Source organism: Propithecus coquereli, unplaced genomic scaffold (assembly GCF_000956105.1).
Source record: "Propithecus coquereli isolate 6110/MARCELLA unplaced genomic scaffold, Pcoq_1.0 Scaffold748, whole genome shotgun sequence".
In the NCBI taxonomy this organism is placed as follows: domain Eukaryota; kingdom Metazoa; phylum Chordata; class Mammalia; order Primates; family Indriidae; genus Propithecus; species Propithecus coquereli.
The window spans coordinates 309,269-334,633 of NW_012153596.1; the positions used below are offsets into that span (position 1 = coordinate 309,269).

At 54.7% G+C, this 25,365-nt stretch overlaps 1 protein-coding gene across 3 annotated transcripts in view; it reads left to right on the forward strand.

The window, feature by feature from the left end:
* ATP2B3 (ATPase, Ca++ transporting, plasma membrane 3) overlaps window positions 1-16,848 on the forward strand; it is a 42,459-nt gene extending 25,611 nt beyond the window's left edge. Inside the window, exons 19-21 of one of the 3 annotated variants that reach the window (XM_012662051.1) lie at window positions 1,714-1,896; window positions 6,490-6,643; window positions 16,276-16,848. In XM_012662051.1, coding sequence (XP_012517505.1) covers window positions 1,714-1,896; window positions 6,490-6,643; window positions 16,276-16,301 — 363 coding nt within the window. In that variant the 3' untranslated portion in view covers window positions 16,302-16,848. The remainder of the gene's footprint in view (window positions 1-1,713; window positions 1,897-6,489; window positions 6,644-16,275) is intronic. The other 2 variants (XM_012662049.1, XM_012662050.1) reach the window with 2 other exon arrangements.
* Window positions 16,849-25,365: the final 8,517 nt, after the last annotated feature.

The window sequence follows — 25,365 nt, forward strand, 5'->3', positions numbered from 1 at the left end:
TAAACGCCAACATTTATTTTCTTGAAGTTCCGGAAGCTAAAAGTCCAAGATCAGGGACCCAGCAGGGTCAGTGCCCAGTGAGGGCTCCTTGCCGACTTGCAGACTGCTGTCTTCTCACTGTGTGCTCTCTTAAGGGCGCTAACCCCGTCAGATCAGGGCCCCATTCTGATGACCTCATTTAACCTTGATCACTTCCTTACTCCAAATACAGCCACACTGGGGGTTAGGGCTTCAACTCATGAATTTAAGGAAGGATACAATTCAGTCTGTAGCTTTCTGGGTTTTCTTTCTCGATCTGCTGATGTCCCCCTGAGCCAGCCGTAAGGGCTGCTGCCCTCTTGCTGGTCCCCGGTGTTAGTGTCCTCAGGGACAGCCCACTCAGTTCCTCCGTCTCATTTTCAGAATTGTCCTCTTTCTGTCTGCCACTGCACACACCTCGCCTCGTAGCCACACTTGGACCTGGTCACTCCACGCAGTCCCCTCAGTTCCCGCAACCTGGGCTCCAAGCACAGCTCGGGGGAGCCAGCCCACTTCGTGACCTTCAAGCTCCCAGGCCACGGGCCTTCTGGTTCCACTGGGTCTCCTGGCCTCCCCCCAGGAACAGGGCACCAGCCTGGAGCTTGGCCTCTCAGGACTATCAAGTGGTCCTTTTAGTTTTTAACTCTTTTCAATTAAAACAATAAAACATGTTCAAGTGAAAAAACTCAATAGAAAGGAATCTCTGTGAATAGGTCCTTGAGTCCCCTGCTGGCCATGTTTGATGCAGACACTTGCTCAGACACACAAGATGGACAGGACGTCTTGTTCTAGAACTCTAGATGCCTGTCGCCCCTTGGTGCGGCTTCCCCTGTGCCCTTCTAGACTGTTCCCCCCGCTTCCCAGTGGCCTACAAAATGCAAAGCCTCTCTTCACTCCTGCGGGGCTCTTCCTCCCCCTGCCCTTTCCAGCTGTCACCCTCCTTGTCACCTTGCTCTTCCTCCCCAGTCCCCAGCGGGCCCTTCTCTAGGCCTGTCTTCCCCCAGGAGATGCCTTCTCCAGGAGACACCGGGCAAGAGCTTCCAGGTTTCCCCTCCCAGGGGAGTTGTGAAGACAGCGCTTAATTCTGTGGGCAAGGATGTGGGACAACATGCATGGAGTATTGCCACCCAGGGAAGTTCCCCTGGGCTGAAGTGTCCTTGGCTTTCCTTGGGATCAGTCACAAGGGCATGCAGTGCTCATGTGGCTGGCCTTAGTCTCCAGCCCTCCGAAGGTTGAGTCAACACCCCAGGGCCCAAGACCCCCACCATAAATCACGATGTTCACATAGACTGTGGGTCACAGCCCAAAGCCCTCCAGTAAACAACGCTCCCCTCAGGCAGCACGTCCTAGGGGCTTGGTGACCCCCTCCCAGGAGCCGGGGGGCCTCGGCACACACTCCTGGGAAACGCTGCTCAATCCTGAGGCCAAGTCCCCGGGGCTGCTCTTGCTTTGCTTCTTTGCTAGACATGAAAAACAACCCCTTCAGAGGAAGGAGGCAGAACATGGCACCGGGCAAACCTAGCCACGGGGGTCAGGGTTGGGTGTCCCATGCCTGCGTCTGCGATGCCTGAGGGTGGGTATGGACGCCGGCCTCAGCCCATGACGGAAGGAGTTGGGAGTCTGGGTCCCTTCCCGGCCCCAGGCCTGCTCTCACAGCCACCTCTGCTTGCTGTCCCTCGGCTGTGGCTCCCCCAGGTCATCGCCACCATCCCCACCAGCCAGCTCAAATGCCTGAAGGAAGCGGGGCACGGGCCCGGGAAGGACGAGATGACCGACGAGGAGCTGGCCGAGGGGGAGGAAGAGATTGACCACGCCGAGCGCGAGCTCCGCCGGGGCCAGATCCTCTGGTTCCGGGGCCTCAACAGGATTCAGACGCAGGTAAGCCGCCGCGCCGCTGCGAGCAAGCATGAAGCACAGAACCGGCAGGCTGAGCCCGCGTGCACCCTTTGCTCTTGGGCCAGGGTCACAAAAGCACTTGCTAGTCCACCCTCTGCCATTCCCAGGTGTGCCCGCCGGTGCCTGTCCCTGACACCTCCCTCAGAACCCAGGTGCCCCCCCGTAGCTGGTGCAGGTCCCAACTGAAGGCCAATGACTAGTGGCTGTCTCTCAGGGACACGGAGCAGCACTGTCCACAGAACTGCCAGGCCTCGCTTTACTTGCTGGGAACTGCCCCAGGTCACAGGCAAGTGACGTTCTTGGGAAGAGATGCTCAAGGCCAGTAGCCTTTGGCGAGCTCGCTGTTGGCTGGATTATACTGTAAATACTATGGAAGGACTTCATTTGGGATGTGGACTCTGGCCACCGAGTTGGTCCTTTCTGTTCATCCAAATCTCTAAACACTGGAGCTGCTCAAGACCAAGGCCGTCAGTGACAGCCCTCTGTAAAGTCCGAGGCCACATGTACTGCCCAGCAGCAGGCACTGGTGAAGGCTTCGCAAGAGCCCATGTGCCAGAACTCCCCCTGCTCTCTGGCCCCATCTCTTCCCTGCCAACCTTCTTGCCGGAATGTTCCAGACTTGCTGTCTCCCCACATCCTTCCCTCCAACTCCCTCGTGATCCCCCTACGGCCTGGCCTCTGCCCACCCCTCCCCAGAAATGGTTCTCATTAGGGTCTGCAAGGCCTCCTTCCAGTTCCTGGGGCTGGACTGTCCCGCCACCGTTCCTGTCTGCCGCCACCCTCCCTTCTGTGTCTCTGCTCCTTGTCCTTGCTGCCTGGCACCCTTGCTCTACCCTGCTGCAGCCTTTACATGCTAAAACTCCTGGTCAGGAGGAAGAGCCTGTGGGGGCCCCACCTGTGCCCCAGCCCCTCTCCCACTGCAGCCCCTCCCCTGGTGACCTCCGCACACCACCTCCTCCTGCAAGGCCTGGGCCACCTCCTCTCAGAGACACTCGTCACTCCCTGCCCCTCCATGCTCTGTCCAGGACCCCCAGTCCCACTTCTCCCTGGGGTCCTGCCAGAATAAAGGACACCACCATGCACGCACTTGTGCAGCCCAAGCCTGCGTAGGCCACCAGCACCAGCTAAGGTGGGACCACCCAGCTGGGCCCCCCTTGGCAGTCTGTGTAGGCAACTCCCTGGGGTAGGACCTGAGGCCACACCCCTCCTTCGTGTCTGTCTCCAACCTGTCACACATCGCCATCGGCTTGTCCCAAAGAATCTCCCACGCAACTTGCCCAAGGCTGTTCTCAGTGCCCTGGGTCCTGCGTTCCCTCCCAGTGGTCTCAACAGGCCCAGCCTTGGGGCCTCCCTCCTCTCCTTCCAGGGCCCAGCCTCCCACCTGCTCGGCCCCTCCATGCCACCCTCCACACTGGGGCCCCTATAGCCTCCCTCCACTGTCCTAAGGATGAAGCCCAGACTCCTGAGCGTGGCCCGCAAGCCCCTGCCTCCTGGCGTTGCCCACTCCTCCCATAGCCCTGCAATCCTGGCTGCCTTTGCACATGTGCCCCCTGCTTGCCCACACTGCTATACCTCCGTGCTGGCCACTGCCTGGGCCCCAGGCCTCCCCAGCTCCCACTGTTTCCCCTTGGGGCCCCCTCCTGACACTGCAAAAGCCTGCTCAAAGGCCGCCAGCCTTGCAAAGCCTTCTCAAACTCCACTCTCTCCTGCCACCATGGGCCATCCGTGCTCCCAACCCAGGAGCACTGGAGTCTGGCCATATCAGAATGCCCCGGGGAACTTTCCAGAGCTGCAGAGTCCTCAGGTCCACCCCCAGAGACCAGGATCCTGCAGGGCTAGGTGAGGTGGGACCAAAGAATTCCATGTTGAAGGAGCTCCCCAGGGGTCCGAGGGCTTCTCCAGCTGAGATCCAGAGGGGTTGGCATCCTGAGCACCTAACCTGGCATGGCCAGGGAAAGATACCTTAGATCTGAACTCTGAGCAGTGTTGCCTTAGCCCTGGCTGGGCCGGAACTCAGAGAGTGCCCAGGAGAAGAAGGGAGCAGCCTTTGTAGCCAGACGGCCTGTGTCTCCTCTCCCAAGGTGGGGTGCTGATGCCTCAAGCACAGTGGCTGGGACAGGCCAGGTAGTTTCTTCTCGTTACCTGCAATATGTATTTATGTGCTCAGTTTAAAACACGTCCCCCTCCAGTGCCCTCCTGACTGCTCAACTGTGCCATCTACAAGACTGCGCCTGTGAGCCCCCAGCTGCCCCCCAGATGGGCTTTCATCCCTCACACCCCTGTTCTGCTGCAGAGCCCAGAGCTGCCCAAGCTGGGGGTGGGACACAGCAGGACCTTGCTCCCGGTAGACCATTTCACTTCTATCAATGCAGCCTAAGGCTGCGTTGGCTCTTCTATCAGCTGAGACAGCAGTCCTGTCCTGATCTGAGGCCACACCTATGTTGTCTCGTGTCTTCTGTGTGCTGGTAGAAGTGGGTCCCATCAGTTGGAGTCTTGGAGTTCCAGGCGGTTCCAATTGTCAGTGCCCACGTAGACGCTGGCTGGTCAGGTCCCTGCTTTACATATGAGGAAATGGGGCCCAGAGAGAAGCGATGTGCCCAGTGTCACACAATGAGAGCAAGCGCTGGCCAGGGCCCCAGTCTGCTGTGTCTTGTCCCAGAGCACACTCCTCTTCCCTCAAGAAAGCCACACTGATTCTTCCGCGGGATCTTGAGCCCTATGGCTTTTCAGTTTGACTTTATCACGTTGAAGTCACTGTGCTTCTCAAGAATTCTGAACCAGTTATTTTAGCTCAACTTTTTAAGAGTGCCTGCTCTCTTTGATTCAAAATACCTGCTTGAAAAACATGACTAAAGCCAGGGAGAGACTCCTCAGGTTGTGTGTGTGCCCCAAGCCAAGGAAACATTTTCTAGGCAGCTGGCCCCAGACTGCTGGACATTGTGACCCACAAAGCTGCTCCCCACATTTTGGAGGCATTTTGTAACCTGCTACCTGCTCTCACCACTGTTCCATACTAACGTAGCAGCACACCAGATGGACAGGGTTTCATTCCAGAACAAAAGAGAGTCCTTCAAACCCAGTAGCAGCTTTTAGAAGTGCTCATGACTCGGTCTGTTTTTTGCCTTCCATGACAAGCCAATGATGAGCTTCATCGGCGACTGGGCCTTGTTCCTGGCCCAGTGTGTGGGCTTCTGGGGGGGTGGGGGAGGTGGCAATTGCAGTGTTTCCACTGACACGGCTATCCCACTGGGACACCGACCACAGCCAGGTGAGGCCAATGTGAATCCGAGGCGGGAAAGCATCTTTCCCGTCCCTCATCCCTTTTGCTGCAGTAAGAGTCCTCTCTTGAGGAGACCTGTCTCCATTGCCTTAGGAACATCTAAATCTAGACAGGAGAACCCCCCCAAGAGACCGCGACGCCATAGCATCAATCATCCTCCTTCCATGCGCTGACACCCTCGGCACGGGGCTAAGCCACCGTGCACGCTCAGTATGCGTTCCTCACTCGCAGTTGGTGGCCGTGAGGTTCCCCTTGTCGCGAGTGAGCAGGATGTGCCAGGCGGAAGGGGGTTGGGCAGTGCGTCCAAGGACTGCAGTAGTGCACGTCCTCATTCGGTTGGTGTGGGGAAGTCTGAACACTCGAGCTGCCTTCTTTCAAGAAGCCCTGGCCCGTGTCAGACACCCGGCTGAAACTGGTGGCTGCCACGTAGCCCTGCCCTGCTTTGCTGCTCACTTCATCCGGTGAGGTCCCATGGCGGTCAAGGGCGGGGGCGGGAAACCCAAAGACACTGGGCCAAGGGAGCCAAGTTCATCCACAAGGCTCCTCCGTGGGTCGCAGTTTCTGCAGACCCATTTCCCTTTCAACTTCTAGGAAGCTTAAAGAGTGAGGACGCAGCAGAGGCCACCTTGGGCCCCCAGTCCTTCCCTACCTCTCTGCCTGTGGGTCTGTGGGAAGTGCCTTCTAAGTCCATTCTTCTGCTGAGGCCCAAAGGGGCATCCCCATCCACTGAGTTGGACGAGCTGCAGAAGCCACAGTGATGGCACCCTTTCCCGCAGAGCAAGGCGGGCCACCTCACCTAGAGTGAACAAGGACAGCGATTCCTAACTGGCCCAGGGAAGGGCCCCTGTGCCCCATGCCACGGGGAGCCTTGTTTCTAATGGGAATATGTCATATCCCTCAGGTGTGTTGGGGCGGAAAGAAAGGTTGAGAACTACGAAGTAGAATAACAAAGTATGGCCAGATACAGGTACTTCCTGATGAGTGGCTTGTCATGAGCATATTGTGAATGCAAATGACTCGGAAATGTTTGCAGTGTGCCCCTGATGTGTAACACCCCCCAGTCTTGTGCCCACTAATCATTTGCTCAGCAAACCCTCTCTTGGCGGATGACACAGGCCGGCCTCGGTCAGGGCCCCGTCAAACTCACGCCAGCTCCCAGCGAGCGGGGCGCGCCCACCTGAGGCTTTGCTGTCACGATATGTGCCCAGCGTGGCCCTGTCCTCACCCAGCCCTTCCCCGAGCAGTAGCCCGGACAACAGTGCAAGCCGAACTTTATCTCATTTTCTCTCCCACAGATGGAGGTAGTGAGTACCTTCAAGAGAAGCGGTTCATTTCAGGGTGCTGTGCGCCGGCGGTCGTCAGTCCTCAGCCAGCTCCATGACGTAACCAATCTTTCTACCCCCACTCACGCGCTTCTCTCCGCCGCCAATCCCGCCGGCGCTGCTGGGAGTGAGTCTTGACTGCCCTCTCCTCTCATAAACGGCATCTCTGGGGAAGAAAAGGCCTCCCCACCTCTGCCTTCTCTCTTTTCCAGTCTCGCATTTCCGCTCACCGTGGCTTTTCCGCTCTCTCTTCACCGCCCTCTCTTCACCGCCCTGTCCAGTCCTTCCCGCCCAGACGGTGTTCGCTCCAAAGCCATACTCTCTTATGAAACGTGCTGGCCCATGGCACTTCCGGACCTCCCGTTCTTTGCTTTGTTTGGATTTTTGCTTTGCGTTTAGTGCTCCTTCTGCCATTGGTTTTCTTTTCTTGAACTTGTCTGCCTTTGCTGATGGTTCTTCATGAACTTCGGCCGCTCCTGGTGGCATGTGGTGTCGGGCTGGGGCCTTGCTCGGCGTTCTGTGGTGCAGGCCGCCCTCCCGGGACTGGGGGAGGCACGTGCTCTGCCAGCATCATTTGCAGTGGAAGAATCCAGCCCACCTACTCAGGGACTAAAGTGGCAGCTTCCAGCAATTTCCTTGAGGCGGTTTCCAAAGGATGCTGTTGTCACCTGTCCCCATGTGGGCTTGGTGCTGGCGAATTGCTCCTGCACAGGTGGTGCCTGCCCCATAGGCCCTTGTCCCGAGCCACTGGATGTTAGAGACGTCCTGGGAACTGGAGCTCAGAGGCTGCTCACGCCCCATTGCCACTGGTTCCCGAAGCACCTTCGCTCTTTCCAAACAGGCCTCAGGACTGGAAGGTCTTAGCCCGATCTGGTCTGCACTCTCTCTCCTTCTTCCTCTGAGAAGCCGGGAGAAATCCTTTCCCTTCGATGTGGTTCAATGAAAAGTTCCCACCATGCTGGTCACATTATAGAGAGAACGCAGGGAGCATCCCGAGGAGGTAGAGACATCCACAGTTGCTCACATCTTCTTACGGAGACAAGGGAAGGCCACTAGACTGCTGAACCTGCCACCCCACGGTTCCTCCAACGGGAGAGAACGTAGGAGGCTGTGTGGGCCCCACTCCCACACAGGGAGGCCTGCTCTTGCTAACAAACTCAAGAGATTTTAAAAACCAAACAGTCAAGCTTCAAGTACGAGTGCAGAGCCTTTGCGGGGATGGTCCATGCTGCCTCTCCTTCCCTTCTAGCCCCCGCAGCTCTCCCTCCGAGAGAGCCAGCGCCTTCTCCATCGCACACTCTTCCCGCTTGATTTCTTTCTTTTTCCATTTTGGTTTATTGGCTTTTTTTTTTTTTTTCAGGAACTGGTAAGAGGTCCCTGGTGTGGGGTGCCCCTCCTCTTGCTTAAGCTGTCGTTTCAGGCCACTCTGCCCTTTAAGGAAGGGACGAGATCTGCCCCATCCCTGCTGGGCAGCCTTGTCCCCCCTCGGGAACACGTGCACACACACTCACCCCTTCCCCAAACCACAGGCCACACACACCTCCAGCTTGCTCCCACACTCACTGGGCCACCCACCCAGCTCACAAATATTGGCTGACACGGTTGCCATCGGGCTGGCAAGCACACAGACTGGGGCCCAGACTGGCCTTGCCGCCACCCTTCCCCCCAGAGAGGCTGGCAGGGCCCAGGTGGGCAGCAGCACCTTCCTTCCTTGGAGCGGAGGGGCAAGAGCAGGCACGGGTATGCCCGAGGGACACACACGGATCTGCCCGCACCCTTTCCTCCCCTTTGACTTCCTCCGTGTGTTTCTTTGCTATCTCTCTCTGTGCTTCCTGTCCGTCTGTCTGTCCATCTGCCCGTTTGTTGAGTTAAGGGGAAAGCAGCCAACACAGCCCTGCTCCAAACATCCCTCAAGCCTTCTGCACAGCTCTGGCCTTGTCCCCACCCAGGGCCAGCCCTGCCTCGCTCCCATGAGGCCTGCGTCTCTTCACTGCCTTGGGATCCCTCCCACTCCCTCCCTGGGGGCGGCCATTCTCTTCTGTCTTCCTCCACTCCTAGGACTTCCTTCCTTCCTTGCTTCCTTCCTTCCACGGCCATCTGTCCCCCTCCTCCCCATCTCCGGAGCCCAGCAGTGCCCGGTAAGTACAGTGGGAGAGACACCACCCTCCTGCTGTTTGCAAGCCATTCCACGGGGGACCCAAGTAGTGGCTGGCCAAGGGGAGGGCAGCTGTCCCTTGCACAGTATGTGCTGCCAGCAGGAGGCACAGGACTGACAGAAAGGCTCCCTGGTTGAGCAGCAGCACCTCAGAAAGACTCTGCTGTGGAGGAAGATGCTGGTTGGGTACCCTGGCAACGCCAAAGGTGGTATGCCTGCTTCCAGAAGCCACCTACCAAAACTGCTTCCTGCCTTCATCACTGTGCAGCAGATTGGTTTAGAACTCAGAACCCAACCCCCACCATAGGCAGCCAGGCCTGGCAGTGTTAGTCCTCACCCTCTCCCTGGAACTTTCTGGTGGACGGGAACTGCTCCGAAAGAAGGCAGGGTAAAGGCCATGATGGAGCTGCCCTAGACAAGAGGCAGCACTGTGCGAGGTGCTGTGGTCACAGGCTGCCCCAACTAGGCTGGAAAGTTCTTTACGTCATGAGGTTTCCTAAGGAAAGCCCGCGGTTTTGTACATGCGGAATTTTCCATCCTCTTCGCCTGCTCCCAGCCACTCTGCCTTTCAGCCACCAGGAGTCAGGGGGCCTTTCAGGGATCCGAACCTGCAGCTGTCACCACACTGGAGGGGCCTCCTATTCGAAGTCATTCCCACTAAGGACCTCAGGCTCTCCGGGTGTTGATAGGTGACAACATCAGGGTTGATGCAGGAAACAGCCAAGAATGTCCTCCGAGCCCAGGTTGACTAGGACCCTTGGGGCTCAGTGTTCCCTAATTCGAGGCCTCCCTGTCCTACCCAGCCTTCCATGCCACCGCATGCGCACACTCGCCTTTGCTGCTTCTGAACTCAGAAGTCCCAACATTGACCCCACTTCCTCCTCCGCCCCCACTGTTGGACTGCGCCGGCTGTGACCTCCCAACTTGCAGCTCAGAGCCATTTCTCCTCCCCTGCCCAGCCTGGTGGTTGCCCCTTCACGGCCGTTTTGTTTACCATCCTTCCAGCCCAGGGTGTAGTGCCTTCCCCTTCATAGCTGCCACGTCATTTCATGTGACCTGGGCCACGGCCTTGTGGCCAGCCCATCCGGGTGGCTCAGGGAAGAGCCTTCTTTAACAACCACTTCAAGCTTTTTGGAGACTAGGGGTGCAGAATCCTTTTCCCTGTCAGCATGTCAGCACCCCCTTCCCACACAAGCGCACGCGCGCTGACACTGCAGCAAGCTCAGCGGCGCTCTCACAGCTGGACGTGTCTGCTGCCGGGTAGGAACAGAAGGGTGCGTGATCATTTGGAAAACCCTACTGAAGCCTCTTGAAAGTGCTTTTGTGTCTGTTTTCCCCTGGGACACACAGACATACCCCAGCCCTTCTCTAGCCATGTGCCCAAGGTCTGTTCCCCACCATTCCAGCCTCCTGCCCAGCGCGGCCTGTCCTCCCTGCAGTGATGCTGCACCTCCGCACTCAGATGTTCAGTCGCAGTAATTCGCAAGATGGCCCCTGACCCACCCAGCAAAGGGGTAGGGGCAGGGGACTGGCCACGAGTTTGGTCCAGTGAGGCTAGAGGGGGTCCCTCGGGGCCATTTAGTTCTGATTAACCATGCCGGAAACAGGTCCCAGCAGTTGCTTTATTTCAATTGGTTTTTGCAACATGAAAACCTCGCATCTGAAGGGGTCAAACTGGCAGAGTGAGCCTTGATGGCTTCGACACACCTTTCCGGAGCCCAGGGAGGTGTGTTCACCACACACGCACAGCCCCATGGTGGAAGGAGCTTGGCAAAGTGAAAGAAGTCTTGTTCTCTGGAGTTTGCTCCACTCTCAGGAAGTTTATTTGCTTTAAGCCAAATCTCCCTACTTGGGTTTCTGGAAATAGTGTATTGGCATTTGCCTCAGATAGTTAACAGTGCACACACTGCCTCGGCACTGGAAACAGCACCAGCCCCTGCACTGAGAGCCCTGCCCTGCGCAAGCCATCCTGGAACCACGGGCTCTACTACAGGGGAACGACATCCAGGCAGTCCCTAAAGCACATACCAGAACGCAGCCCCAGGAAGCCCCTGGAACCCCTGATCTGAGTCTCTCCCCCATAGACACTTCGAGTGCCAGACTGAGAGCCAGGGCAAGGGCTTGGGGGGCTTCCTCCTATGTGCTCTTCTGTGTGACCACCTGAAAGGCCTGAGACTTGCCGTGCCCAGGTCGGGAGAGCTGCTTGGGTGCTGCTGCTGGGAGCACGCGTCTAGGCTCGCACGGTCCAGGCACTTGAGTGTGCACACAGCTGGGCGTTTGCAGTTACAGCTTGCCAACGTACACAAAGCTGTGTCTGTAGTTTCTGCTTTGTTGTTCGATCCCTTGGTGAAAGAGCCAACTCTGGAGTTTGTATTTTGTTTTTCCTAATTCGAGCATGTGACGTCCCTGAGGGGAGGAAAGGGGCCTTGCACACAGAGAAGCGAGGCTGAAGCCATCTCTTCCTCAGTGTTCAGGCTTTCCGTGCTTGGCTTCTCATTGCCTGAGCGGATTGACATATCATGTCACCACAGGCTCTTGCGACACCTTCTTATGTGGCTTTCACATTGTGATTCACCCCCACACCTTACAGGGAGTGTTTTAGGCTTAGAAACCCTACAGTTCCTGGCAAGCAGTTCCCATGGTCTCTCTGGCTGCTGTGTTCATAATTTGCTCTAAGTCCAACAACGCCCAGATGCCGGGAAGCTGACAGGCCCCTGCCTCCCGAGGAAAGCTCTAGACTAGTGGTTGGTGCGGAGTGGTGGGAAGGCAGCGAAGGAGCTGGCCAGAAGGTCTCACGGCATAGCAGCAGCAGCCAGGGCTTGTTTCTGCTGGGGAGCTGGAAGGGGCGAGACGGTGTCAGGCACTTTCTGTTCTTACTATTGTCATCGTGGTTCAGAAGCGTTTGCTTTTACTTTTCTCTTCTTTTCCTTCCCTTTTCCATTCCTTTTCGGCGGGGTGCTGCTGCCCAGCCCCTCGCTTGTCTCCCTGCTTCCGCAGCCCTCTCCGCCCCTGCGTCCCTGCCCGCACTGCCAGCTGCAGCGCCCGGAGGCCTGCGCAGGGCACTAGCATGCACGTGCACAGCCGCGCACCACACCCTCTGCTTCGGCTCCACATGGCCGGGGATGGGCCCTGTCGGTCTGCAGCGTCACCCGCCCTGCGTGAGGCTCAGAACTGCTCATCTGTGCAGGTCAGGAGCCTGGGCCAAGGCCACAGTGCCCAGTGCATCTCCCCGGGCAGCACATAAGGAACAGAGAAGAGAGCTAAGTGCAGATGGCCACAGCCTCAGAGGGGACACAAGCTGGGGAGCAGGGCTCGGGCTGGGGGAGGGATGGGCCAGGCAGACGTCATGTCCCCAGTGGGGCTCCTGCTTGCTGGTTAGGGCAAAGTTGGGGAGAGCCTCAGGGAAGGGCAAAGCATCGCAGGAGACAGGCAGCAGGCCTTGTGACCACCGAGTCCCTGCTGGGTGCCACACCGTCCTGAGCACTGGGGCCATCAGCAAAACAGACAGGCCACCATCCCAGGGGGCTTGTGGGCCACTCAAAGGAGACAGAGGAGGGAATTCTAGGATGCGTGGGACATTTGAAGGGAGAAGACGAAGCAGAAACGGCTGCGGGGTGCTGGGGGGTCCTGAGCGGGAATGTGTCGAGGCTGCAAGGATACAAGAGGACTGCAGGGCCCCTCTGAGGGCACACGGCTAGCAGGGGGCTGGCATTGGTGGAGGCTGTGACATGCTAAGAGCTAAGATCGGGCTGTGGGGGTGGGGGTGGAGTGGCAGGTCCTGGATGGCATCTGAAGGCAGTGGCAGAGGCTGGGGCCTGTGGAGTTTGGCACACAGCTTAGCCACCCGAGTCTGCAGCTCAAGACGAGAGACGCCTTAGCCGACAGGTGGCATGGACTGAGGGGGCCTCGCATGTTGGGGGCCAGTAGAAGGGGGGCCTGCAAAGTGGCTGGAGCAGAGCCATGACAGGGAGCACAGAAGTGTGGCAGAGGGAGATGGCAGGAGGCTACTAGGAGGTGGGACACTCAGATGAGATAAGAAGCCACTCAAGAGTCCCCCGGCACAGACTGGCCCCCTCCGTCTCCCCAGATGCCTCCTCCATAACCCTCGGGGGCATCTTTCCTGGAGCGTGCCTTTATCTCTTTGCTTTTTATGTTGTCCTTCAGTATGATGGCTTTCAGGGGTACAGTTTGATGAATTTGCATGCAGTCAGGACCCAGGCCAGTTTCATCGGCTACTAGAATGTTTGGAGCAGGTAGAGGAGCAACAGGGACTCAGCAGCCAGAGCGAGCTTGGAAACTCCATCTGGGGAAGGGGCATCAGCCCTGCCGTCAGGTGCGAGGAAGGATCGGGGGACCAGGCAGACAAGGTCTCTGTCTGAGGGGGCTGTGGGTCCCCAGGGGCCTCCAGGACCTGAGGTGGGACATGGCAGCAGCAGTGAAGGTGGGGAGAGGCCCGGATTTGGGCCCACGGGACACAGTGACGTATGGCACATAGGGTCAGGGGATCGAGGTGTCCTGAGGTGTGGCCGGAGCCCTGTACTAGGATAAGAAGGCCGGTGAGCAGCAGAGTTGGGCCAGGGCCACACTGAGAGTCCTCCTCAGGCCTCCTGAAATCGGAGAGGTCACTTAAGCCGCCTGTGGGCGGTGCCCAGGAGACAGCAGCAGGTGCAGCAGTCTGACAGGCCAGGCAGAGGTGGGCCCTGGCTGCAGACACAAAGGTGGACAGGGTGCACATGGTCTCTACGGTGTCTGACATCTTGAGGGTGGCAAGGGAGCCCCAGGCTGGGTGCAAAGCAGGAGGTCGTGCAGGGGCCCGAGGAGAAGAGGCCAGTGCACGGGCAGTGGGACAGGTGCGGGCTCTGCTTAGGCTTGGTTGTGCTTTCTCTGGAACACGCTAAACTCTGGCTGGTGGCAGGATGGAGCCCAGGGCCATGGGGACACCCTCGAGCACCCGTGTAGGAGCTCAGCCCTCCAGGACGGGCCTGTCTTAGAAATGCTTGCTGGTTTCCATGGAACCAATTTCCCAGAAATTGACCGGGGCCCTCAGCGTTGGGGTGGGCTGAAGACACCCCATCATAAGACCGAGACCAACACGTTTTCTAACAGCGCGAGGTCAGAATGCGAGGAAAACAGAAGCTGGAGAGAAGCCGACTCACAGTGGCGTAGGCCAGGCTTAGCACCCTGACAGCAGGGTGTCGGAAGGGTCTTCCCGTCCCGCCACCACGCACTCACTCATGCCTTCCCCAAGTGTTGGCCAAGGCCCACTCTGTGCCAGGCAGATGACACAGGAGGAGCACACTGGAGGAGCCTTGGGGCCAGAGCAGTGGTAGCAGCAGAAGCGGGGGGGCCTGCAGAGGAGAGTTGGCCATGTGGCCTTGGACTTTGGGGTTTAGCCAGGTGCAGTGAGACCTGTACGTAGGTGAGAGCAGGGGCCTGGCCTGATCACGTGCCCCAGGTCTGAATGAGGCCACCTGCTCATCAAGGAGAAGAGTGTGGCCAAAGTCTCGGTGCAAACTTACCACACACATCCCCAGGGTCAAGGGCATGCAGCTGTCTGTCTTTTCTGTGACTTGATGGGTGCAGCCAACAGCTGGTGTAGGTGATCTCCCGGGCGGCTTCCACACCACAATCCCACACCAAAAAAGGCCTAAATAATGGGGCAACATTGGTGTTGGCTACAAAAAGTGCGTTCTGTTTCCTTTCATTAAAAATATCAAACGATTCTCAATTTCTGTGTTCCCCGTCTCAGAAACCAGCGTGGGGAGAATGGCTGACCACCTGTGATCTGGCAGCTGTGGCTTCCCCAGGTCCAGAGGAAATCCTAACTGCATTTCAGATATGGCACTCAAAATTCCAAGTTAAGGGAACTTTTTGGCGTACTGTTTTGCACGCGAAAGACTCTGGGTTGCCTCATTCAAAATGACTTAGGAGCACTGTGCTTGCCCAGCTGAGCCGTTGGCCCCAAGGCCCAACTCTGGCGGGCTGAAAGGGACTCACTGTCTAACTAGGGGGTGGCAGACTTTTCCTTTGAAGGGCCAGAGAGTAAATACGTTTCACTGTTCGGGCCAGGTCTCTGTTGCAGCTACACAACTCTGCCCTTAGAGTGTGAAAGCAGCCATAGACAATATGTAGATAAGTGGGCATGGTTGTGTGCCAATAAAACTTTATTTACGGAAACAGGCAGAGGGCCAGAGTTAGCCTTCAGGCCACAGTTTGCCAACAAACCACATCCCAGAACCTTAGACCTTGAAATGACTTTAGAACTCATAACGTGTCCACCCACTCACACAGGGAGAACTGGCTGGTGTGGGGCAGACTCCAGTGTCCCCCCTGGCAGCCAGCACTCTTTCCACTGTCCCCTACAGGAAGGGCCATTGGGCTGGCTTTGCCTTGACAGTACAGGGTCAGCTGGCATTGGCAGCTGTGCCAACACTGGGTCACGCAAGCCTCCTAGAAGCAGCCCAGGCTGCAGGGCCAGGGAGGGAGCACAAAGAGGCAGCAGCTCCATGCTGTGTGAACCCACGAGACCTGAGTCCGTGTGTGAATACAGGTGGAGAAGCCAAGGGAAGGAGGAGTTGATTCTTTGAGCAGGCCTTGCAGGAGGTGCAGGGGGCTTCAGAGGGGGCCCTGAGCCCAGCTGGGGGCAGGGGGCTGCAGTGGCGGGGGAGTCTGCGGCATGGTGGGGAGTGGAGACAGCCAGGGAGCAACATATAGAAGAGCCAGAGGAGGGAGAATTCAGCAAATTCCCTGAGGACGAAGCCAGAGGAGCAGGTAGCATCAGATCGCAAAGGGCTACTGGCAGCAGGGACCACCCAATCAGGCCCAATCAGATGCATCTAGCTGTGGGGTGGCAAAGGACACAGGTAGGGGCACAGAGGCTGTAAGGAGACCACGAGGGCATCTGAGCAGGGACAGGCTTGGTGGGTGCAAATTAAAAGCAGCCATTTTCAGTCAGGGATGCCCCCAGGTGGGGGACTGGCAGGCTCTCGGGCCTGGAGCTCTGTGGAGGGGCCTGGGGCACCAGGGACAGAGGAGGGAGCAGCCAGTGAGCTGGGGAGTGGGTCGCAGTCCCTGGGGAAGACCCCCTCAAGAAAGGCCAGCAATGCCCACAGGCTGGAACTTGCTCTTCCCAGAAGGTACTTTCGACTTTCTGGTAAGACAGAGGAGAGAGCCCACTCTCCAGCATTCTCTCCTCAAATCGTCTTTCTTTTCTACCAAATTGGAATTGAGATTGGGCAGAGAGACGCCAGGGGCCACCTAAGTCAGTCCTTCCCCCAGGGCAGGGAATAGGGAGGTAGTGCATTGCTCTTGAGTTCCGGAATAGCTGCCCAAATCAGCCTAGAGAAAGCCACTGTCATTTGTCCTGCATGTGGATCAGTTGACAAGACCAAGGCCCAGACCTGAAAACCTTTCCCACAGCCAGGCAGAGGCACCCCATTCCGTAGCCACCCTCCGCTGGGTGGACATTTATCATGCAAGACCCCTGGCCATTGATGTGGGTGGATCCATTGTGCCAGCCAGCCATTGACCATCTCCTTCCTTCCTTTCTCCTCTTCCCTTCCTGCTCCCACCTCGGGCCCCTGTCACTCCACCTCCTGCTCCAGATCCGGGTGGTGAAAGCATTCCGTAGCTCGCTCTATGAAGGCCTGGAGAAACCGGAGTCCAAGACCTCCATTCATAACTTCATGGCAACGCCCGAGTTTCTGATCAATGACTACACCCACAACATCCCGCTCATCGATGACACGGATGTGGATGAGAACGAGGAACGCCTGCGGGCCCCCCCGACCCCATCCCCCAACCAGAACAACAATGCCATAGACAGTGGCATCTACCTGACCACGCATGTCACCAAGTCAGCTACCTCTTCAGCATTCTCTTCCAGTCCTGGGAGCCCACTCCACAGCATGGAGACGTCCCTCTAACCAGAACTCATCTCGGCACACGCACACACGCACACTCGGGCTCACATGCAGTCTCACACACACACACAGAGGGACCCACACACCTGCAAATGAGGGGGACAACTATGGTGGCTGAAGACTTGTCTTGCGGGGAATTTGCAAGAAGCCAAACCCATTCAATAAGCGTGCAGCCTGCCACAGGCTTTGCATCGGGGACGAGGGTGGGGGCAGAGGAAGAAAAGGAGGAGGAGAGGGAAGTTCTTCATCCGAAGGGGAAGAAGGAGAAAGTGGACAGTGAGAAGAGCTGTGTTCCCCACCCTTTTTCTATCGCTTCTTTTTTAAGGAACACTCCAATTCTACCATGTGTTTGCCACGGGGCTGTGTGGGGGTGGGGATTGGGGGGGCCGCCTTGGGTTTCCTGGGAGCTTTGTTGCACCCATGAGGGAGCAATCAGATCAACATATTCATATAAAAAAAGTCGAGCTCTCTGTGGGGCCATGAAGGATGCCACTGCCCAGACAGGCCACCCGAGGGAGCCGCCTGCAAACGTACCTGCAACCGCAAAGCCAACCATCCCCAGAGTAAACTAGACACGTCTGCAGCGCGCATGTGTGCGTGTGTGCGTATGTATGTATGTATGTATGTGTGAATGCATATGCATATATACACGGCAAGATGCATATTTACAGAATAGGGAACTATTATTGGCATGATATTTCCATTCCTCTGACTAGGCGTTTTCATTTGAAATTTCATTATTAAACGTAGCAAGTTTTTTTTCAGGGAACTAGACTGCAAGAATATCTTCTTGATTAATATATTTTTGTCCCAAATTGCCCTGCCTGCCCCTCAGAACCCCACCCTTACCCTTCGGGCCTCCCGTTACAGTCGGAGCATTTGCACTTTGTGAGCCCTGCCTATAGAGGAGAAAAACCTTTCAATGGAATTTTTTATTTAAAAGGAAAATACCAAAGTATTGATGAGAATGATCCTCTCCAGTACGTGGAAGGGGAAGTTTTGTTTTCAGCTTCCTTTGCTTTCAATTCCAATTCCAAGTGCTTAATTCTGGCTGGTGGCTTCCTTTGTCCACACCCCCAACTTCAAGAGCATGAAGCGCTGTGTGCGAGCTTCAGGTCCTGTCCCTGCCCCCACCCTGTCTGACCCGATGGACCCCAGAACCCTGGGAGCAGCCTTAGTACGGCAGAGACAGATCACCCCAGTGCCAGGTCCCAGGGGCCGGGAAGAGAGATCATCAAAACCCAAGAGGAGCTGGCCCTGTCCGCCTCGGCTCCTCTGACCACGCTTCATTTTTTGCTTTGCAAATGCCAAGAAGTCCTTGCTAGACTGCTTTAGTGTCTGTGGTAGCACAGGAAGAGCGACAGGAAGTACCACCCATCAAAGCGCTCTTCTGATCCTTCTCTTCTTGTCCAGATGACAAGTTTAACCCATCAGGGCAGGACACAGAAGCAAAGCCCCTTGGAGCAATGGCATTTTATTGCTGTCACTCTCGTCACACCCATGGCTCTTTCTCCTGAGCCCATTGTGGCTGAGCACCAGGTCCCAAGGGGAGCCTGTCCTGGCAGTGTGGGCACCCAGCAGGGCAAGCCTCAGTTTTCCCCAAATGGGGGACATGCAGAGTAGGCAGAGAGGAGAGAGAGGGTCCCAGCTTTTGCTGCCCTACTAAGGAAGTTGAGAGGGACAGACCTCTTCCTAATGGAAGGCCAGTCCTCCCCTCTGCCCCAGGTTCCAAGTATGGACACTCACAGTGACACCAGCAAGGCAGGTGGCACCTTGCCCATGAGGTTCCATTACCTTCTGGACTCAGATGTCACGTTTTGCAGGGAGGTGGTTGAGGGAGTTAGGATCAGGGCAGATGTGGACTGGCCCCTCCTGCTCTGCCCCACTGGTGGGCTTGTCTCACCTCCACGGGCATCCACACAAAGCCAAATGGACACGTGCTCTGTCCCAGCCCTTAACATTAACACCATGTCACCCCCGAGCAGGAGTAGTCAAATCTCGGGCAAAAGAATTTGAGTTAGAAAAGAAAATCCCACTTTAAAATGCCAGCTACAGATAAACTCAAAGCCATCCCTTTTTTCTAAAGGGCACATTGAGAATGTTACCCATTTGTAAATTGCTCCCTGATGTCCTTGTTTAAAGAACAACAACAACAAAAAGGGCAACTCGGTTTGTTGAGGGTCTTTGTGTTCCTAAATGAGAAATAAAATTCAAAATGTCTAAATTGAAGCATCTAAGCCGTGTAATGCTACACTCACGCACTCCTTCCCGTTCTCTGTTGTAGACACACAATAGAAACAATGGCTGATTATATCACAAAGCAAACCCTCGCTGCTGCTGTGCAAAGCTGCCTGATGTAAATGTCCGTCGGCTGTGTGGCCCCAGGTGGCCTTTGTGCTGGGGCAGAGGGAGGCTCAGAAAAGGGGCACCCGCGTCAGCTCAGATCTGCTCTGGCTCCTGGCAGTCGGCGGGCCGAGGGCCTCTCTTTATAAAGCATCATGTTTTCCGAAATGGCTTGGGCAACTGTGTTTAGTTAATAAATACGTTTTACATTTTTATCTGCTTGTTATAAAGATGAACAAAAAAAAATCTTCACGAGGAAGACCAGATGCATAATAATTTAAAGTCTGTAGTTGAATTTCCTAATTTAAAGACTAGATCAAAATTTCCGTGTATAAAAAAAATGAAAGGCTCCTACATCCTGGTCTGGGTGACATGTGTGATTTATTATCTGGCGAATCCTCATACAGAACAAAACAGAGGTGTCCACGCCACTTCGCCAGAGCTGGAGAGGCCACGGTGGGGAGCGGCAGCCTGGCCGGGTCCTCACGCCGGAGCCGCCACCATCTGCACGTAAAAGGGCCGTGGTGACTGTCCAGGCCAGTGTCTTCACACGAGGGCGGGGGCGGGGACGGGGGCCTCAGGAATTGTGACGATTCAGCGCGAGCACACCCACCCAAACACCAGAACCCTGGCACACACGCACACGCCCTATTTTTTTTACTGTGGTAAAATATAATTATAACATAAAATGTGCCACGTTTCCACATTTGGATGCACAGTCGGGTGGTGGTCAGCACATTCACGGTGTTGTGCAGCCATCCCCACCGTCCATCCACAGACCTTGTTCATCTTCCCAACCCAAACTCTGTCCCCAGGAAACACCGACTCCCTGTGCCCCTCCCCAGCCCCTGGCACCCCCCACTCCCCTGCCTGTCTCTGGGGATTGGACTCCTCTCAGATACGGCCCCGCACAGAAGTGGAATCTTGTGGTATTTGTCCTTTTGTGACTGGCTCACTGCACGGAGCACGACGTCCTCACGGGTCGGCCGTGCTGTAGCCCGTGTCAGCATTTCCTTCCTGTTCAAGGCTGAGTCGTGTTCCATTGCCTGGAGAGACCGCATTTGTTTATCCATGCTTCCCTCCATGGACACTCGGGTTGCTTTCACGTTTTAGCTATCGTGAATGATGCCGCTGTGAACGTGGGCCTAAAAATGCCTCTCCGAGACCCTGCTTTTAATTCCTTTGGGTATATACCCAGAAGAGGAATTGCTGGATCATATGGTAGCTCTATGTTTAATTTTTCAAGAAACAACCATGCTGTTTCCCATGGCAGCTGCACCATTTTACATTCCCAGGAGCAGTGCATGAGACTTCCAATAATAAACTTCATTTCACTCACTCACTCACTCCACATGCTGCATTCCCGAGCTCCCAGCTACCTCTGAACACGCATGCGTGTGGACACTGTGCTCCATGGCACCGCCCCTACTCGAGCCGGGAAGAGCCAGGGAGGTAGTTCCGTGGCTGAGACTTGCAAACGATCCATTGGTGCTAAGACTCCCCTCATCTCATGTCATCGGATTCCTCTTTCTCTGCTCTGAACATCACCCTTTTAAGATTTGGCAGCCCCAAAAGACACATTTCCAGGGAAGCTGCCAAGAGGAGAGAAAAATGGCTTCAAAGTTCCCTCCAACTACCAGAGTCCATGCTTCCAAAACAGGCAAGAAGACCAATAGCAGAGCACCCTTGTTTTATTGGCATGCAAGTACATCTTGAACCACAGGCTAAGTAAGTCTGGATTGGGCCAAACTCCATATGGAGACAGCTGGCACCTTAGGAAAATGTGTCATGCTCCCCAAAAGACTGCGAATTTGCGTCAGCAGAATGCTCTTTCCCACGGACTTCTATCAAGTATGACACAGGTTCCCATGCAAAAAATTGGCACTTAGCCAAATGGCTTGGGACAAGAGAGCATGACAGCCAAGCCCTGCGAGCCTCAGCCGGTGCACGCGTGCCCTGTGGCTGCAGTAACAAAGGGCCACAAGCCAGAGCTCCAAGATCGGGGCATCAGCAGGGCCGTGCTCCCAGTGGAGGCTCTAGGGGAGACTCTGTTCCAGGTCTCTCTTAGATTCTGGCGGTGCCAGCGACACTTGGCATTCCTCGGCTTGTATGTGCATCACTCTGCATACATCATCCCACATATCGGCCTCCGTCTGCACGTGGCCTTCTCTGTGCCTGCCTGTGTCTCTTCTCTGCTGCTTATTTTCAATAAACAGCAAAAGCTTCATCCTTGCCCACATCGCAGCTCAGTGCATGCTGGGAGGCTCTCCTGCATAGTTCCACTTCAGAAGAAATTCAGGTACAGAGGTTGTTTCCAACTTGCGATTCTATCATCTCAGAGTCCTTTGTTTCTAGAAGTTCAGATGAGAAAACAGATGGAAACAATACACTTGCTCTTAAGCGCCTATGGTGACACCTGTGGCATGTCCACGTGTCCCCCAGACATGGATAGAAAGCACAGGACCCTAGTGTAATTAGTGGGCACTGATTTTCTCCACCACAAGGATTGTGTGTTATTTCAGGCAACTACTATGTTCTTTATTGGTTTTACATTTTAACATTCCACGAAAAAAAAGAGCATGGGCTCTGGAATCAAACCACTTGAGCGAGAACTCTGGTTCTGTCACCAACTAGCTGTGTGATTTGTGCCAATGGATGCCTCCCTCAGTTACCTCGAGTGTAAAATTTAATAATAATAATAATCTACCTTGTGGGCTTGAGCATTAGATGAGTTAGTTAATACACGTAAAAGAGACTTAGAACAGTGGCCAGCACACAGCACTCAGTAAGCGCAAGTTACTGTTTTCACCAGACACAGCGTGGCCACCGCCAGCTCCCTCATCACCACAGCCCTGCGTTCCACAGGAGTAGGCAGGAGGCGTGCGTACTGGCATGTTTGACACCGTGCCAGTCACCGCCACACTTCACAATCATTTCTTCCTAACAAGAGAAGCACAGCTCAGAGAAGCCACATAACACACTTTGCGTTGTACAGCTGCTGGGACTTAGCCACGCTCCTTCCAGCAGAACATCACGTGTCCCATTCCTCAATTTTAAATCAAAGATGCTGGTGAGAAATCTTGTGGTCTTAGGGAAAATATTTTCTTAAGAAATTATTTATTTTTAATTGACACAGTATAACTGTCCATATTTCTGGGACACAGTTTGATGTCTCGATACACGTCTGCACTGTGTGATGGTCCCGTCAGGGTAGACAGTGTATCCATCACCTCACACACTTACCCTCTTGTGGGGAGAACTTTTGCTGGCTATTTTGTAACAGACAGTATTTTACTGTTAACCATCGTCACCCCACTGTGCAACAGACAACAGAACTTACTCCTGGTATCAAATGATAACTTCAGGGCTGACCAACCCCTCCCCAGTCTCTGGTAACCATTTTTCTGCTCTCTGCTTCTAGAATATCAACTTTATTTTTTAGATTCCCCATATGAGTATGGTCATGCAGTATTTGTCTTTCTGTGCCTGGCTTATTTCACTTACCATAATGTCCTCCAGGTCCATCCATGTTGTGGCAAATGACAGGATTTCGTTCTTTTTTATGGCTGAATAGTATTCCATTGTGTACAGATGTCACAATTTCTTTATCCACTCATCTGTCAATAGACACTTAGGTCGATTCCATATCTTGGCTGTTATGAATAGTGCTGCAGTGAACATGGGAGGGCAGACATCTCCTTGATGTACTGATTTCCTTTCCTTTGGATATATACCCAGCAGTGAGATTGCTAGATCATATGGTAGTTCTATTTTTAATTTTTCAAGGAATCATCATACTGTTTTACGTAGTGGGCACACTAATTTACAGTCCCACCAACAGTCGGCAAGGGTTCCCTTTTCTCCACACCCTCACCAACACTTCTTATCTTTTGTCCTTTTGATAACAGCCATTCTAAAAGATGTGAGGTGATATCGTGGCTTTGATTCACAATCCTTGGTGATTAGTGATGTTGAACATTTTTTCATATACCTGTTGGCCACTTGTATGTCTTCTTTGAGAAATGTCTATTCAAGTTTTTTGCCCATTTTTAAATCAGGTTATTTGGTTTTTTGCAGGTGAGTCGTTTGAGTTCCTTATATATTCTGGATATTAACCCCTTGTTAGATGTACAGTTTTGTAAATATTTTCTCCCATTCTGTACCTTGTCTCTTTACTCTGTTAATAGTTTCCTTTGCTCTGTGGAAGCTTTTTAGTGTGATGTAGTCCCATTTGTCTATTTTTGCTTTTGTTGCCTGTGCTTTTGAGATCTTATGTAAGAAATCCTTGCCTAGCACAATGTCGTGAAGCATTTCCCCTATGTTTTCTTCTACTAGTTTCCTAGTTTCAGGTTCTACGTTTAAGTCTTTAATCCATTTCAAGTTGATTTTTCTATACGCTGAGCGGTAGAGGTCTAGTTTCATTCTTTTGCATGTGGATAGCCAGTTTTCCCAACATCACTTATTGAAGAGACTGTCTTTTACTCAATGTGTGTTCTTGGCACCTTTGTCAAAAATCAGTTGGCTGTAGATTCATGAATTTATTTCTGAGTTCTCTATTCTGTTCCACCGATCTGTGTGTCTGTTTTTATGCCAGTACCATGCTGTTTTGGTTACTATAGCTTTGTAGTATATTTTGAAGTCAGGTAGTATGATACCTCCAGCTGTTTTTTGTTTTTGTTTTTTGAGAAAGGGTCTCACTCTGTCACCCCAGTTAGAGTGCAGTGGTGTCAGCATAGCTCACTGGGCTCAAGCAATCCTCCTGCCTCAGTCTCCCAACTAGGTGGGATAACAGGCTTGAGCCACCAAACCCAGCTAATTTTTGTATTTTCTGTAGAGACAGGGTCTTGCTCTTGCCCAGGCTGGTCTCGAACTCCTAACCTCAAGAGACACAATTTACAAAGGGAGAAACTGAGTCTTACAGAGAGAAAGGAACTTGCTTGATGTCCAGTCCTCATGATGGGAAATGTCAAGCTCTCTGGGGCTATGCACTCCTGGTCCTGTGCCCACCCGAGTCCCCAGGGAGCTTTTTTCTACCATCTGCCCCATTTTGCTGATATGCCCTGGGAGAGGGACTGGGGAGGGGTGGGAGGACAGACTGGAACAGACGCCGTGGAGAGGGCTCTCTGTAGGGTTCTAACACAACCCACCATCTGGCCCTTCCCATTCCAGGGCAGGTTTTGCTGAGAGCCGAGAAAATGACTTCTTTTTGCCCTAACGAATTCACATTGAGTGTGTGTGCACAGGCTGTTTAGATGGAGGCTGAAGCCTGGGGGATCCAACAGAACTGGGGAGCAGGCGGGGATAAGACAGAGAATCCAAAAGTGAAACACCCTGTCTCTGAGTTCCATTCAAGTTGACAGTAAGCACTGGCCAAGGGCAAAGCATGGTTAATGCCAAAGAGCAGGATAGGTATGGCACTTTGAAACAGTAGAAGTCAGAAAGGGCAGGCTAGAGCCGCCACTGCCCTCAGAGGCTGCCGGGCCCCTCGCCCTCCACCTCCATGCTCAGGACCCCTGACCCCGGCCCTGGGTTGGGGCCGCCACCCCATCCTCAAAGGGCTCCAGTTCAGCTGAGTGGACAGATGTGGGAATGACACAGGGGAAAAGGGAACTCTGGGGCCAGTGGGGCCCAGAGGAGGCACCATTGGCATGGGCCAGGACAAGCTGGAATCCAAGCCTAAAGACTAAGCAGGAACAGCTAAGAGACACAAGAAGACGGCAGGGCAGGGAGGAAGCGGCCTGCAAGGAGCACGGGACCCTGCACAAGAGAGCAGGCACAGAGACGAGGATGGCACTTGGGAGGCTGCCGTACATGGTCCGCGACAAGGGCGGGCATGGGCACAGGTGGCAGGTTTTCAGCCAGGCTCCTCCTTTCACCTTTCCTGGCTCATCTTCTGGCACAGCCCCTGTGCCGCCCACGGCACAGCAGCGCGGCACCTCTGCACTGATGGCAGGACGCAGGGCACAGAGGACTTCCGTCAGGCCACAGTCACCCTCTCCCACGTGCCTCTCGGGGCTCCCTCAGCAGGAGACATGGTGACAAAGGAGAAATCCAGAAGGCTCACCTAAAGAGCCCATGTGGTGAACTGCTAAGTGACACTTTCAGTCACCCAGGAGTCCAGGACTGAACAGGGTCTTAGGAGGACATCCAGGCTCGTCAACACCCTTTCAATAGAAGATGGAACCCCATGCCCAGTCATCTAACAGTTCTCAGAGACCTGAACTCCTTTGGGAGAGCCCAGCACCAGGCAGGTGCTTGGCTGTACATGCGCAATACAGAACAACGAATGATTCTGTCAACCAAATGCTCCCCAGGCCAGGGCGATGTCGCCAGGGCGATGTCGGCAGGGCACGGAGGCCTGCCCGGTGCCCACCCTCTGCCCCCTTGGCCACCTTTTTCTCCTTAGCACTTTTCACACCCATGCTGCAG